General features: G+C 52.4%; 2 protein-coding genes across 4 annotated transcripts in view; one reads left to right on the forward strand and one right to left on the reverse strand.

The window, feature by feature from the left end:
* PPM1G (protein phosphatase, Mg2+/Mn2+ dependent 1G) overlaps window positions 1–2,340 on the reverse strand; it is a 30,021-nt gene extending 27,681 nt beyond the window's left edge. The window contains exon 1 of the mRNA XM_050893310.1: window positions 2,168–2,340. Within this exon, the coding sequence (XP_050749267.1) occupies window positions 2,168–2,287 (120 nt within the window). The 5' untranslated portion in view covers window positions 2,288–2,340. The remainder of the gene's footprint in view (window positions 1–2,167) is intronic.
* Window positions 2,341–3,412: 1,072 nt separating this feature from the next.
* NRBP1 (nuclear receptor binding protein 1) overlaps window positions 3,413–14,785 on the forward strand; it is a 42,965-nt gene continuing 31,592 nt past the window's right edge. For all 3 annotated transcript variants that reach the window (XM_050893312.1, XM_050893311.1, XM_050893313.1), the window contains exons 1-2: window positions 3,413–3,445; window positions 3,664–3,889. In XM_050893312.1, coding sequence (XP_050749269.1) covers window positions 3,680–3,889 — 210 coding nt within the window. In that variant the 5' untranslated portion in view covers window positions 3,413–3,445; window positions 3,664–3,679. The remainder of the gene's footprint in view (window positions 3,446–3,663; window positions 3,890–14,785) is intronic.

Consider the following 14,785-nt stretch of genomic DNA (forward strand, 5'->3'; position numbering starts at 1 on the left):
TGGGGGCTCCTAAAACGTAAGTTAAAGGCAACAGACAACTCCTTTAAACAAATCTCTGCTACCCAGAAATGCCTGTGTCCTACCATTTGTACACACTGTCTGGCTTCACTAACATAACACATAACTAAAGACTTAAGCATAAACATTTGCTCAGAACTTTCTTCAAGCCTTACAGAAGAGCGAAAGCACAATTAAACGTGAAGAAAAGGAAAAAACACAAACCAAGACAAGACACAGAAGAACACATAGCACTGCAATGCAAGAAAATGCAACACAACTTCTGCTCAGCTGTATGTGAAAAAATACATGTTTCCCATCCCAGACTTAGAAGCAATTTGCAGCAAGTTCAACTTGTAGCACAAGCGCTCCTGCCGTCTTCTCGTTTCTTGTGATAACACAGCTAAACCACGTCTACACCAATGGCCTCAGTATTGCTTCTGCCAACAGGGAGATAAGCCAAAGATGTTGGCTAGCACAGAAAACACAGCTGCAAGCTCTGGGCCTTATCCAATTTCTGTAAAGGTCAACAGCAGCAAGAACAGACCTCAAACAAGTGAAATTATGAGCCCATGTCCCACCTGTGGGAGGGCTACTTTAGCCCACCAGCATTATAAATAGCGGCAGCTCTCTGCTCTCCCTCATCCAAGCCTCTCTCCTTAAAACACTTTCTGCCTCTGTGTGCCAAGGATGCCAGAACGCTGCTTGCATTCAGTCTCTTACACATGAGCTAATCGCCTTGCAGAGATTATACTGCACATCACCTCAGTGTTCCAGGAATGTCTCTGTGCCACCATTTCACCCCTCCAGAGGTCACCAGGATGGACCAGCTGAGACACTATCAGTCGCAGCCAGCTCAGCACACACATACTCCGAGTGTATCTTAAGAGCACAAGCACCAATTCTCCTGCCTCTTCTACCCTGGAAACTAGAGCCCACAGTTTCACAGAGCTCTGATGCACCCAGAAAGGAGGAAACACCTGGTCACTGTTTTGTCACCAGCAAGACTGCTGTAATGTTTCAGTAGCAGTAAGGTATCTGATAGCATGGCTCATGAAACCATATTTGCAAAAAATCAATCCCCGACAGTCTGAATGGGACATCCTCTCCAAACTAGCCAAAGAGCTACCCACAAGAAGGCTGCTTTACCATGTTCAGAGAAGACGTACCCTGGGAGGGGCTGCAGGGACCGATATTAATCCTTGTCTAATTTAGCCTGTTTGCTGGCTGCCTGGAAGGGAAAATAAACCAGCACATGAATGGTACTCACGGAGGGTGTTACATTCAAAGAACGAGTAACTGCTGGCAAGGCAGAGAAGTAGTCCCAGCAGCTCGACATTGCCCTTACACAAGCAGCTTTACAAAGTAGTTCCAACAGACTCCCCCACCGGGAGGAGCGTGGGCAAACACCTGGCTCCCGCAGCCAGATATTTATCTTGCGATAATTCATTTGCCCCATAAGGCGCCTAGCTGACAGGACGGTACAGCCAGGACTGGCTACAGGAGACTGAGAGCAGCAATGAGAATTCCTCCAATAAATTTGCCTAGAAAAAAAATAAAAACAGGAAGAGAGAGAACGGAGAGAGACTGACACTTCATTTCTGCCTGGAAAGGAAAGCAGGGATTTTGCCTGAGGATTTTTCATTCGCTTTCATTCAGTGCTTCATCCCAAGCACTAAACTGTCCTTTCCCCCACTTTTTAACCCAAGTCTGCCGTTCCCCGCAGGGATCCCTCTGGGCTGTATGTGCCGGGAGCGCCCCCGGCGAGAAACCGCGCGGTGCCCCCACGAAGCGGGGTGACTCTCCAGCGGGTCACCACGGGAGCCGGGACAAGCGACAGCCTACGGGCATTCCGGCAAGGCCACGGAAGCACCGGGACAGGCAGCCCCTCCCCGCTCCGACGGCGCGGGCACCGCGGCCTCAGCGCCTCGCGCCCGCGGGAGGGAGGGACCGGCCGCCCCCCCCGTCCCTCCGGTGGCCGCCGGCGGGGCCGCCGCGCCGTCCGCCTGACGGCGCAGGACACCGAGAAAGGGCCGGGGGAGAAGGAAGCCTCCCCGCCAGGCTGGCAGCTGGAGCCGCAGCTCCGGGGGCTCCGCGGCAGCCCGCGCCCGGCGCCACCGGCCCCTCCCCGGGGAGCGGCCGCCCGGGCCCGCGCCCGGTGCCCGCTCACCTCCATGGAGACGCGCCAGCCCTGCATGGCGCTGAAGCCGAAGTGGAGCGGGCGCGGCCCGAGCCCGGCCCCGTCCCCCGAGCTCTTCACCGTGTTCGGCTGCGACAGGTAGGCGCCCATGGCGCCGCGGCGGCCTCCGCCGGCGGAGGACCCGGCCCCCGGCGCGGCGGCCCTGCGCGGAGGGACGGCGGCGGCGGCGGCGGGTGCAGCGGCAGCCGGGCCGCGCGCGACCGGACCGTACCGGGCGGCACCGGAGGGCGCGAGCGGCCCAGCGCGGGCGGCGAGGCAGCGAGGGCGGCGGAACCACCCACCAACGAGCCGCCGAGCGGAAGTCGCGCGGCCGGAAGCGCGGGCTATAGAGTCGCCACGGGGGCGGGGGGACGGGGGACGGCACTCAGCCCGCGCGGCCGCCGCGCAGGGGCCGGAAGCGCCTACCATAGAGACGAGCGGTGGCTAGCGTGCCGCAGGGGCCAGGAGGGCGCTCCGCTCGGCGGCCTCAGGCCCGCGGGGCTCGGCAGCCGCTCCCCCCTCCCGGCTGGTCAGCGGTGCATGGGCCCAGCCCGGGGCTGCCCACCACGGCCCGCCTCTGGCTGCGAGCTGCCCTGCAGCTCCCTCCTCCCAGTGCCGCGGGTTCCCCCGGGCCGGCCCAGCCGCACGCAGTCCTTCGGGGGGTCAGCTCGCCCTGCCGCCCCGGGGAGACGGAGGCCGCCCCAGGCAGCCGCGCTTCGAGCACGCTCATCATATGGCGGGGAGGGGGGAACAGGGGACTCGGGACCGGCGGTACCACCGCCTGCCTGGGGCGTGGGGCGGCCCCACGCCCACCCGCCCGGCTGAGGCGGCGCACCCTCACAGCGGGTGCCCGGGGCCGGCCCGCCTGCCCGCGGAGGTGAAGGCACCAGCCCACCCCTCACACAGTGAGGGGCCCCGCGCCGCGGCCCCCCCCCCCCAAACTCCGCCCGCCCACCGACCAATCAGCGGAGGCTGGCGGCCCTTCTCTCGGGCTCTCATTGGCTATCGCACGGGGCCAAGCCGCCCCGCCCTCCCCGCCCCGCTTCAGAGCCCTTCACGCAGTGAGCGCGCGGGCGCCCCCTATCGTACCCTGGAGCTCCGCCCACCGGCCAATTCGCGGAGGCTGACGGCACGCTCCCGGGCTCTGATTGGCCGTCGGGCGGGAAGCCCCGCCCCGGACGGCGCGTTACGCAGCGCGGCGGTTGGCGGCGGCGGCCCGTCGGCGGAGTAGCGACGTGCTTGGGGACCGGGAGGTGCCGGGCGAGCCCGGTAAGTGTGCGGTCCCCATCCCCCGCGTTCCACCCCCCTCTGCCCCTGTGCTGCCCTCCGCCGCCCTCCGCCTCGGGCCGGAACCGGCTCGGTCGGGCGCCGCCAGCAGGCCCGGGGCGCGGCCCCGGCTGACAGGCCCGGCGGGCGCGGCCCGGTCCGGCCCGCCTGGCCTGGTCTCACAGCCGCCTCGCCTCACGGCCCGCGCCTCTGGCCCGCAGGTTGTGCGACCGCAGCATGTCGGAGGGCGAGTCCAAGCAGGTGCCGAGCGGCGGCTCCGACTCGAAGCCGGAGTCCGCGTCGTCCGGCCCGGGAATGACCTCAGTGTCTGCGCCGGTGACTTCCGCGGCGCCCCCGGAGGAGGAGGAGGAGGAGGAGGAGAGCGAGGACGAGTCCGAGATCCTCGAGGAGTCGCCGTGCGGCCGCTGGCAGAAGCGGCGCGAGGAGGTCAGTGCCGGGGGCTGGTTGCCGGGGCTGGACCGCCGGGATGCGCGGGGGAGCCCTGACCGAGCCGGGCGGGGCGCGGGACCCCGGCGGCCTCTTGTCCCGCCCCGCCGGCTGTCCTCCTTCCACGTGTCCCCGGGTCAGCCCGGACCCCGGTGGCGAGGGTCCGTCACGCTCCCGGGGTGGCAGGGAGATGGATAGCCCTTGGCGAGCTGCGGGGCCGTCTGTCCTCGGGAACGCTGAGGCTGGAGCACGGCCTGCTTTTCTCCCTGCATGTTCATCGTGCTGCAGGCTCTTCTGTACGGATGGTGTCAGCGCCAGCTGTTGCTGCTGTGTTGAGCAGGGAGCGTCTCCAGCACTCCTATGTGCATCCCGTTTCACAGTTCTTTTGCTCGGGGAATAATGAAGAGCAATGACTCGATGGTCCTTGGTGTTCGCTGGGGAGTGTGAAGGGAACAGTACCTGCTGCAGAGGCAGCCAGTTACCCAGTCTCATCAGCTTTTGAATTATGCCTTGGCTTTGGTTTGCTTTGAAGTCTTCAATTAGGATAAAGCATAGCCAGTTCATGCAGACTGGTTTCTTGGCTCATCCTATTCGTTTCCACTTCTCAGTGCGTGTACTAGAATTGCCCTGTATGAAGACACAAGTAGATTAGATCTTATTGTTTTGGACCTCTCCCTTTTTCCACTCTTTGCTGTGCTCTGTTTATCTTATTGGGGGCTGTCTCCCCAAACTGGTTTCTGCTTCATGTTGGCTCAGTGAAACCTGCTCTGGCTGGGCAAGCTGTATGGCTGTGGTAGTTGCTGAAAGGCAGAAAATGTTCGCTCCAGTGCTGCGGCACAACTACTGATGTAGCTTTTCCCAGCCAAGTCAGGGCTGAGCGTAGAGGTTCCTCTGCTTTATCCATTACTGTAGACCCAGGGTAGTTCAGACTCTGGTGGTGGTGAAAGAGTCATTTATTCTGATGTAAATTTGGAGGTCAAAGTAAGGTCAAGGATTCCCCACAGTTCCTTACCTTTGCTTGCTTGAAAGCTGTCTTGGTTTTGTTAACATAAGCCAAATCCTAGCATGGTGTAGTAAGAATGTGCCTCTTCTGGTGAAGCTGTACGGTTTGGGTTGCAATGGGGAGGGTGTCTGTATGAAGCTTTAATTCTGTCCTCCACAATATATGCCTTACGATAACCTGAAGTGCTTTTTCCCGTGATCTGTGCTGAAGCGGCACATGTTGGGGAACAAAGCTGATGTTCAGTTTGTGTAGTCTTTTCAATATGTTTTATTTAATACGGATAATTTTGACACAGAAAGGTAAATTTCCTTCCAGGCTTTTCTGTACTCTCCTACAAAAAAAGTAAGATTTGGTAGGCTCTAATTATTTTCTTTGGGTTTCAGTTTCCCCATCTGCAGACAAATTAAGACCCAAACACAAGAACTTCCTTAAAACTTCGGCATGGCTAAATTACTGTCTTCTGACTTCAGAACAAGAGTGGCTGGTTGGTTTGAAGGCAAGCCACCTCTATATGTCAGACATGTGAGCTTTGTTCCACCTTACAGATAGAGGAAAGACTGTTGAAGGCCACAAAACACGTTTTTGACTGTCCTGGGGTAAACTCGGGGCCTCTGATTCTCGAGCCTTCTTCCGTCAAGGTTGCGCTGCCTCCCCGCAGGAACTGCTGATTCGGTGTCTGACTGATACCGGCTGCAGTTGCCCGTGTGTGGGCCTTATGTTTCACATGCGTGTATGAAAAACACACGCTTCTAGTGATCATGCAGTTAAATTCTGTTTTGTCTCTTAATTTTGCATGTGAATTTGTGGCTTGATTAGACCCAAGCTTGTGGAGTGGCATTCGTTCACTTTAACCGTATGATTTAACCATCATGCTCTTTTCGCTGTCTTCAGCTTTTGGACTGATCTGTTCCCTGGAGTAAACTCTCCCACTGCCGATGTTCCAGCATGAAATTTATTTTGGAATAACAGCTTTACTTTCTGAGCATCCTAGCATACCTGAGTAAAGCTTCTCTTGCGCCAGCGGTGTCCCTGTAAAGGGCTGTTAGCGTGACGGCTCAGTCAGCCCTGGTTATTCCGGTCAGTGCAGCCGTGTGGACAGGCTCTTACTCGCTACCCCTCGGCAGGGAGGAGGTGTTACTCCATGGAAAAGGGATGTGCCGCCCCCTCCCCCGGTAATGCAATCCTGATTCTTGATCTCATCGATATCTTCTTTGGATGCTGAATTAGGCAGCCACCTTGGAAGCAACATAATGTGATAATCCGGAGCGAAAACGGCACGTGTGATCGCAGGCAGAATCAGATCGTACGCACTATGTGTGGTCTGGTATTCCCTGGATGTTATGTTCCTTACTGCTCGCTTTGAGTTGCGTACTTGGATGTACATTTGGAAATGCAATAACCTCACTTTTTAAAAAATTTTATTATTTTTTAATAGCTATAGACTCTTTGTAATCAACTTCCTAGAACAGAGGTGACGTTGCACAGAGGCTCGGCGGAGAGGGGCATTGTGAATCCGAGGGAGCAGGCTGTCTCTGTGAACAGGAGGGGTGTACGTGCTCAGCCTGTTTACCGTAAATTAGCAGATTTCAGCAGAAAGAGCCGCGGCGATCCCGAGCACGCCTGCCTCCCGCCAGTGCCTCCGCGGCCGGTGCTGGGTACAAAATGGTCGTGGGGCGGCGGAGCGGCCTGCCGCGGCTGTGCCGGTCCCGCTGCTTCCCTGCTGCCTTCTCCGAGGCGCTCGGAAGCGTTTCTCCGCCCGGGGGAAGCCGTCCGCACGCCCTCCCGAGCACCCCAGCGCGGAGCGCGGCCCGCCGCCCGCCCTGCCGGGGCTGGGGAAGGCCGCGGGACGGGCACCGGCCGGGGCGCCGCTGGCGGGGCGGGGCGGGGCGGCTCCCCGAAGGACGGCTGCTCCGGCCAATGGCAGGGGGCGGGAAGCGTTACATCACCAGCGCCAACTCCCATAGGCTGCTCGCCGCCCTGGCCACGCCCGGCGACGCCCTCGCCCTCGTGCTGCCGGCCGCTCCGCCGGTGTTCGGCTCCCGGCCCGGGGCGAGGGGAGCGGGTCCCGGGGGAAGGGCCTGCTCTGGCAAAGCGGGCGAGCGGGAGCTGCTGGAGCGCTGCCTCCTCTGTGCGGGGCTTCTGCCCGCGTCCCCCGTTGTTCGCTCCGTCTTTGTTCCGCTGCAGAGATGCGAGTCACATGGGAGCTCGGCAGCCCTAACCGGTGCCCGGGTTCTCCGGGACACGGGGTGTTCGCCAGCGCATCGGGCTTAGCGTGCTCGATTTGTGTCCAGAGTGAGTTAGCAAGTCAGCAGAGGCTATCTTGGGGGGGGAGCGGGGAGGAAAAAAGTTTCAGCTGTTAGCGCAGTCGAGTTAGCGGGATTGTGCATTACTTGGTCATATTTTAGCTACAGCAGCCTAGGCTAAACTGTATCGACTAATATAGCTTAAAATATATTGGTTCATAAGGGCAAGATAACCCCGGGCACAAGTCTAAACTGGGCCCGGAGAGCAGCCCTGCAGAAAGGGACCTGGGGGTGCTGGTCGGCAGCAGCTCCGCAGGAGCCAGCAGCGTGCCCTGGCAGCCAAGAGGGCACACCGCGTCCTGGGGGCATCAAACACAGCATGACCAGCCGGTCAAGAGAGGGGGTTGTCCCGCTGCAGTCAGCGCTGGTGCGGCCTCACCTGGAGTGCTGCGTGCGGTGCTGGGCCCCACCGCTTGAGAAGGATGTTCAGGTACTTTAATGTGTCCAGAGGAGGGCAACGAAGCTGGTGAAGGGCTGGAAGGCATGTCCTGCGAGCAGCGGCTGAGGACTCTGGGCTTGTCTGGTTTGGAGAGAAGGAGGCTGAGGGGCGACCTGGTGGCTCTCTGCAGCTCCCTGAGGAGGGGACGTGGAGAGGGAGGTGCCGAGCTCTCCTCCCTGGGATCCAGGGACAGGACGCCTGGGAGTGGCTCAAAGCTGCGCCAGGGGAGGTTCAGACTTGACAGGAGGAAGCATTTCTTTACCGAGAGGGTGGTCAGACCCTGGAACAGGTTGCCTGGAGAGGCAGTCGATGCCCCAAGCCTGTCGGTGCTTCAGAGGCATTTGGACAGTGCCCTTAATACCATGCTTTAAAGCCCTGAAGTGGTCAGGCAGTTGGACCAGACAGACAATCCTTGTAGGTCCCTTCCAGCTGAACTATTCTATATTCTATTCTATTTTATTCCTGCTTAAACTTCAAACGTAAAAAAGGGTTGTGTTGAGTTCATTGATTGTAATTTTTTCAAGGGACAGGGAACTTCTGTAGTGCAAAGTGTGTAATTGCTGTGAAAGTTCAGAGTAGTCTTTTAAAATTAAATGCTGCTGTGAAATTTTTGACTAAGAACCTCTTTTAACTAGATAGAGAACACTTACCTTCCCCAAAGTTCGCTTCTTTGTGGAATGTTTAATGAATAGTGCATATGGATATGCTTTGATATACCTGAAGGATGAAGTTGCTGCCGGGGTGAGATAGCTGGGAGGGGGAGGGTGGAGGGTAAATGTGGCTTGTCCCGTAGGATACTTATTTTCTGTTGGTTGAACAACTTATACAAAAGAAGACTTAGTATCACTGTGTAACCAACGTGGGCATTTTCAGGCGTCTCTCTCCTGTCCTTAAGCGCTGCAGGGTCCGTGACGATCTGCTTTCTCATGCTGCTGCTGTGTATACGTCGCAAGCATGGGTCTCCTGGTGTGTTGCAAACTGTATTGCTTTCCTACCTGAGCTGAATCCCTCTCTGCAATTGTAACCACGCCCTTGGTTGCTCTCCGAACATATACAAAAGTGAGGCCTTAGCCTCTGCGAGGAGCTGAAGATAAACTTTTAGCAGGGGACTCTTGTCTCGTGGCAGAGAGGCATAGAGAGAGGATTCACAGCATCAGGTTAGGGGAGTCGCAGGAGGGAGAGACTGAGGCTGACAGGCTCTCCAAGCTTGTGTTTGCCTTGGTCCTTTTTGGCTTTTCTCCCTGACAAAAACCTTTTTTTCTGCTGTCCCCATGTGACACTCCATTTTCTTCTTTCAGTCAGCGTGCATGCATAATTTATTTTTCTTGGGTTGTCCAAGTATCTTCAGAATTATCTGCTATGCCTCCTAGGAATAGAAACTTCTTAACAGAGATGGATTGCAGCGACACACTTGCAGTTCATTTTTAGACTCCTGGCACTGGCTGGTATTAAACCTGAAACCGAGAGCTTGGACTCAGTGCCTGCTGTCCCTGAGAGCTACACAGATCAAACAGAAAAGTGGCCCAAACATAACTGTAGGAAAGCTTGTGCTCTGCTGCAGCAGAATCTTTTTAATTTTCAGCCCAGTATTACTGTATTGGGCTTGACAAGCTCATGTTAGTGGGAGAGACTTAACCATTCACAGACTTAGATGGTACTGTAGTTTGTCATGTGTTTAATAGCTATCTATTGACCGGATTTCTTTCTATACCTGTTCTGGGTAGGAAAACACTGTGTGATTGCATAATCCAAGACTTTATTATAAATACTTTGTTGATATCTTTGTAACATGCTTAGTAAGTAACCCGTTTAGTGCTATTGAGTGAATCTGTATCATATTGTGGATGTGGGAACAAGCAGGTTCCGTTTTAGGTATGTGTATGAGCATGTCTGTCACGGTTAAGACAGAGAAAAGGACCGAGCAGACTTGGGTATGCTAGGCTTCCTCTTCTGCAGGCTCCTCGTGAAGTATAGTCAGTTGTGGTACAGCTCTTGCCACATGCTGCTTCGTTCCCTGATACAGAAGACTTTGCAAGGATGTGAAGCCTGGCACTTAAAGGAGAAAAGAGAGATAATGGGAGAAAGAGTACTGGTCTCTGCTTAAATACCTTTGCCCTTTCCCTGAGGATGTGTCAGGCTGCTCAAGATTAGCGGGAGAACCTTGTACCATTCTTGTAGTCCTGCGTGTGTTCAGTCCCTTGACTGGAAACTTGCCCAAGTGCTGACTTGCTCTGTCCTGTGTGGGTGGCAGACATAGGGGTTGTACTTCTTTCCTACAGATTCTAAAATCTTGGGGGTGATTTCTGGGGTGGCTGAAAGGTGATGTTTGAGTTCTTGCTAGCCAGCAACGACCTCTCTTGAGAAAGAAATGACCTTGTGGTTGTCTGATTGTTGTTCCGTGCTTGACGTGTTACTAACTTTTTTGCAAGCTCAGCTGCTGGAGCACTTTCCACGTTATGCCCCCACTTTCAGTGGCTGCTGAGATCGAAAGGTTCATTTTTTGCCTCATCCCTGGAGACAGATCTCTTGTATATAAGTATGTCTGTGCATACAGTGGTCGCTATGTTGATTAATTCTTGTTTTCCTATTGCTGGTATTTTCCACTGTCGGGTAAACTAGATGAAAGGTGCAGTCCTTCATAGCTTCTTTTACTGTGGCGTGCAGACTGAGATAGGATGATGAAGTTCCATGTGGACCCAGGTATCAGGTCAGGTGCAGAACTTGAGGAGCAGTATTTGAGGCAGTATGCACTGTGCCTGTGGGTATATCAGAGTTCAGCGTTCAGTCTTGCTGTTCTTCATTGTATACCATTGCTGGAAGTTCAGAAAATCAATATAGGCAGCACCACTGCCATTAGTTTGTTTCTTGTTTTCTTATGAAAGACCTTGCTGTCATTTGGATAGGTGGTTCCCAGCCGTTCAGGGATGGCTTGGTGGCTGGATGTTAAAGCTGAATTTTAGTGCTTGGGCTAACAGATGCTCTTGATCCATGCTAGCACTATCAAATGTTAAAGGAGGACCTGAACCCAGAAAGACATGAAATGAAATGCTGGGTCTACTGCATCTTTATTTTACCTCTTTGTTGTCTTTTCACTCCTAGTGGGAGTCTTAGTTTCTCAAATCATTTTTCATCTGGAGGCGGTTGATGACTTTTGCACCTCTGGATTTACGTTTCTTCAAGGAGACAGAGTGCAGGATTCTTGGAGAGAAAATGCCAGTAGACTGGGTGTTTGGATTCTGTGATGCTTGAGTCTGATTTCTTAGGCGCTATTGTGACTGGAAAGAAACTTGCTGAGGTAGTAAAAGATAGGCACCAGTCTTTCTTTTCCTATCACACATCTGAGTTTCTGTATGTGGGAAAGTGAGGCATCGTTCCTTGGAAAGGTGGCATTTGAGATGCTCTGAGCTTTGGATTCTGCTGCTGGAGAGAGGACGGGTTGCAGAGATTCTCAAAGCAAGCTCGTGCTAGGAGGGCTGCCAGCTTTTTGACAGGCTTTGGCAATGGACCTGTTTTTTTTCCAGCTGGTGGAGAAAACTAATGCCATGCTGTAGTTTTTATGGTTTTACTTGACCATTGGGAAGATACTCAAAAGGGGGAGTATGTGCAGCCGGGGCTTCCTGCAAGGAACGAACCCTTGAGATGTGCTTGAATGAGATGAGGGGCACTGCAGGATGTAGAGGGAACTGAGCCTTTGTCTTGGGCCTGTTGTCTACAGGCCCATTATGTTCTTGCTTATTGACTGTAACAGGCAGCTGGCAGCTTGCTTAGTGCTGCCCCAGCCAGCATCGCTGCTCAGCCTCTATGCTGCCTCAGTGGGGGAGCAGGTGCGGCCAGGGCAGCTGTCTGCTGCTTTTCTGGCTTTCCTGGGTGGTTAGGGGTGCTAGTTACACTCCAGCTGCCTGTGACCGAGGGATAGGGTTTGCTCTGCGTTCTTTACAGAGCTGTTCTAAAAATAACATGGTCGTGTAGCTGACTAGCAGCACTAAAGCCTTCCCCTTGTCAGACCTCTGTCTCTTTAGACCTGCATTGCAAGGCCCAGGGGAAGCGATCACTATCGTGGTTGCTGCCGCCTGTTTGGTGGGGGTCAGATGTTACAGCCAGGTTTACGCTTGGGAGGAAACTTACTGCTGGGCCAGTGGAGGGGAGAGGCTGCTCGCCGTCTCTGACTCCAGGTCGTGCCTGCAGTGAGGCTGCATAGCAAATCCTGATAGACAGAGGCACTGTAAAAGCATGGCCAGCCAGAAATAGGTTAGCACAACTGGGAGCATGGTGCTTTTCCAAGCATCCCGTGTTAACATGGGTGACATGAATAGCTGTATCCTGTTTCTAAGGATCAGTGCTCAGGGAAAATCCCATTTCACGGGTGTCTCTAGTACCTGTCTCCCAGGCCCTCTGTCTCTGCAAAATCTGGCCCCAAGACCTCTTGTCCTAACTTTCTGGCTAGTCTGGCTTGAAGTTTGCTAGCAGATCTGTGTGCTTGCATGTGCACATACACAGAGAGTAAGGAGCACATTTGCACAGAAAATAGTTTGAAAAATAATTTAACAAAAAGACAGTACAGGTGATGGTGATCAGGCACAGGACTTGGCTAGCAACTCATCTTGATCCTTCTTTTTCCACACTTTTGGCCCTTCCCTCAAACATCCCATGAATATTGGACCCAAATACTCTTGTTTGATCCCAAAATTGCCCATCTCCAACATACTATTACATGTCCTGTATTCGTTTACACAGCATCTGCACTTGGCTTGCATAATATTGCTGAAGGGGTTTCTCCTGTTGAATTGCCTAGGTGGGTTTTCCTAATAGAGACAATGACTTAATTACTCACCTTTGTGGCCTTGGGAGTCCTTGGTTCAGTGTTTCATCCGTCATGGATTAGTCTGTCTGGGTTCCCCACCCTGTTGTGGTTCTTCTGATCACTGACGTGGTTCTTGCTTCTACTTTGAATAGCCTTTACCCAGATATTTTTCCACAGTTGTTTGAAACTTTTTTGGCCTGTTAATTCAGGTAGACTTCTGCAGCTCTGCCTGGAGTTGAGTGAACAACTGTTACAATGCAGAAGGCAGAAAACTACAGCTTTTAAAATTGTGATTACAGCAGTAGCAAGAACAAAGAGAAATGTGTAATTACAATACTCCCCTTCTGGATAGAAAATTAGTATCTCGTGAATACGTGGAATTCTGCTCTAGCTTTTTCATGTTTAGGTGGCAGAACCAGAGCTTCTGCTGTTAAACCACCAAATAAGAAAGTGAACAGGAGAAGAATGGAAAAAAGACTAAGATGTTTTGCTGTGACACATTCTTGCAATGATCAAGAGTTGAGGAAATTTGAGCCAGGTGGTGTATTTGGACTATTGTATTTAGTAGTTACAAATGCACATGTATCAGATAGCTAGTTTAATCTCAACTTGCAGCCATTTTTACTTCTGACATATATCCCATGGTACTCAGCTTTACAGTTTAATTTATATATGTATGTCAGGATCAAGTGCTTCCTCATCATTCTCTTTAAAATATGATGTTTGATCACTTCATTGGCTGCTTTCTCGCTCTTGTATTACCAGAAATGTGAAATAATTACTTTCTATTCGTGTTCTATGTGCCATGAGTGATTTTTTACAAGCTTGTTCAAGATTTGTACTTAGAGCAATATACCAATTTTTATGGCATTTTCTTTTCCTTTCCTCGTAATTCCTAATATTGATCTTTTAACACCTCCTAAGACTGAGTGATGTTTTTCAGAGTTATCTGCAGTGATTTGAAGATCTGTTTACCAAGTGAAAGTATCACAGAATAACAGGATGGGCTAGCGCAGAATGAAAGTAGCTAACTTGGAGTTTATCCTGTCTGTTTTTTCCCCTCTTCGTGATGTTTTGCATTACTGGCACTCATCTGAGCTCACTACCTCTGGGTTCAGTACTGAGAACTTCCTGAACCTCCCAGTCAGTTTTATTTCTGACTGTTCTCAGGGATATGAACTGTCTGTGGTACGTCCTCGGTGTTGTATGTTTGACGAGGGTTTTGGTAACGGTACAGGGGTGATAATAGTACAGTAAATATAGAGGTACTGGTGAGTTACCGTAACCTTCCTGCTGGACTTCTGTCCGAACGGTTTTTATTTGTAGGATATTGGGTTTTCTTCCCCACTCCCTTATTTATTTTGCTGTGCTGTTTCTGTTTCCCTTTGGGAGTTAGGGATGGGGAATTCATCGCCTCTTCCTACTTCCATAGTTCAGCTCAGTGAGACTGAACTCTCTTTGACTCCATTGGATTGCTTGTTCGTTTTGAAGCACCCGATGAAACCAAGCATTTGTCCCTTTGGGCTCCTAATAGACAACTTACGTATTTGTTTCTGTTATCCATTAAATGGATGGGAATGATGCATGTCTCCCTGTGGGCTATCAAGAGCAGTGCTTTTTCTGTTCAAAGCAACTTGACTCTTTGTCATACTTCTGTTTTTGTTTTTTTTTTTTGTTTGTGGGTTTTTTTTTTGTTTTTTTTTTTTTTAGTTGCTAATCTACTGACTGGAGAGTTATCTGACATGAATTTTTAGTGAAGCCTGTCCCTCAGTATGTTGTTTAGCCAGAACTGTCAAAATGCTTTTAGAGAAGCTGGATTGGGCACTGGGCTACGGTCTGCGTGACGGTGGTATGATTCAAAACTCACTGCTTTTCTACAGAACAGTTGCCGTTCTTGCTGACAGGATGGAACTGGGCTCCTTGAACAGTGTCCTGGCTCTGAGCTGCGCTCTGTCCTTTGCAGTCCAGCTGTGTGGGCCAGCACGGAGATGGCAGAGACACTTAATGCGTGTGCTTAAAAAGTATGTCTGGTTTTGACTTGTTTCTGAAGACGGCATCTCCTGAGCTGTTGCCTGTGAAATTACAAGTGAGGGCAAGCTCCAACTCATGGAAGACTTTTAACTCTGTATTTAAATGGTCAAGATTTGTTCATTTGGTTACATAGACAAGCTTATTGCTAATGTATTTTATCTTATTACTTGTTCCAGCAGGTAGCTGTCTGGAAAAACCAACAGTTGCGTTAGTGATGGTCAGATTTTCTTTTCCTTATACTTTTGATTGCTGTATGAATTGGTTTGTATAGCCATGTAATAATTGATATCTTCCTTTCCTTGAGATTGTTATATTACAC

Source organism: Gymnogyps californianus, chromosome 3, assembly GCF_018139145.2.
Source record: "Gymnogyps californianus isolate 813 chromosome 3, ASM1813914v2, whole genome shotgun sequence".
NCBI classification, from domain to species: Eukaryota; Metazoa; Chordata; class Aves; order Accipitriformes; family Cathartidae; genus Gymnogyps; species Gymnogyps californianus.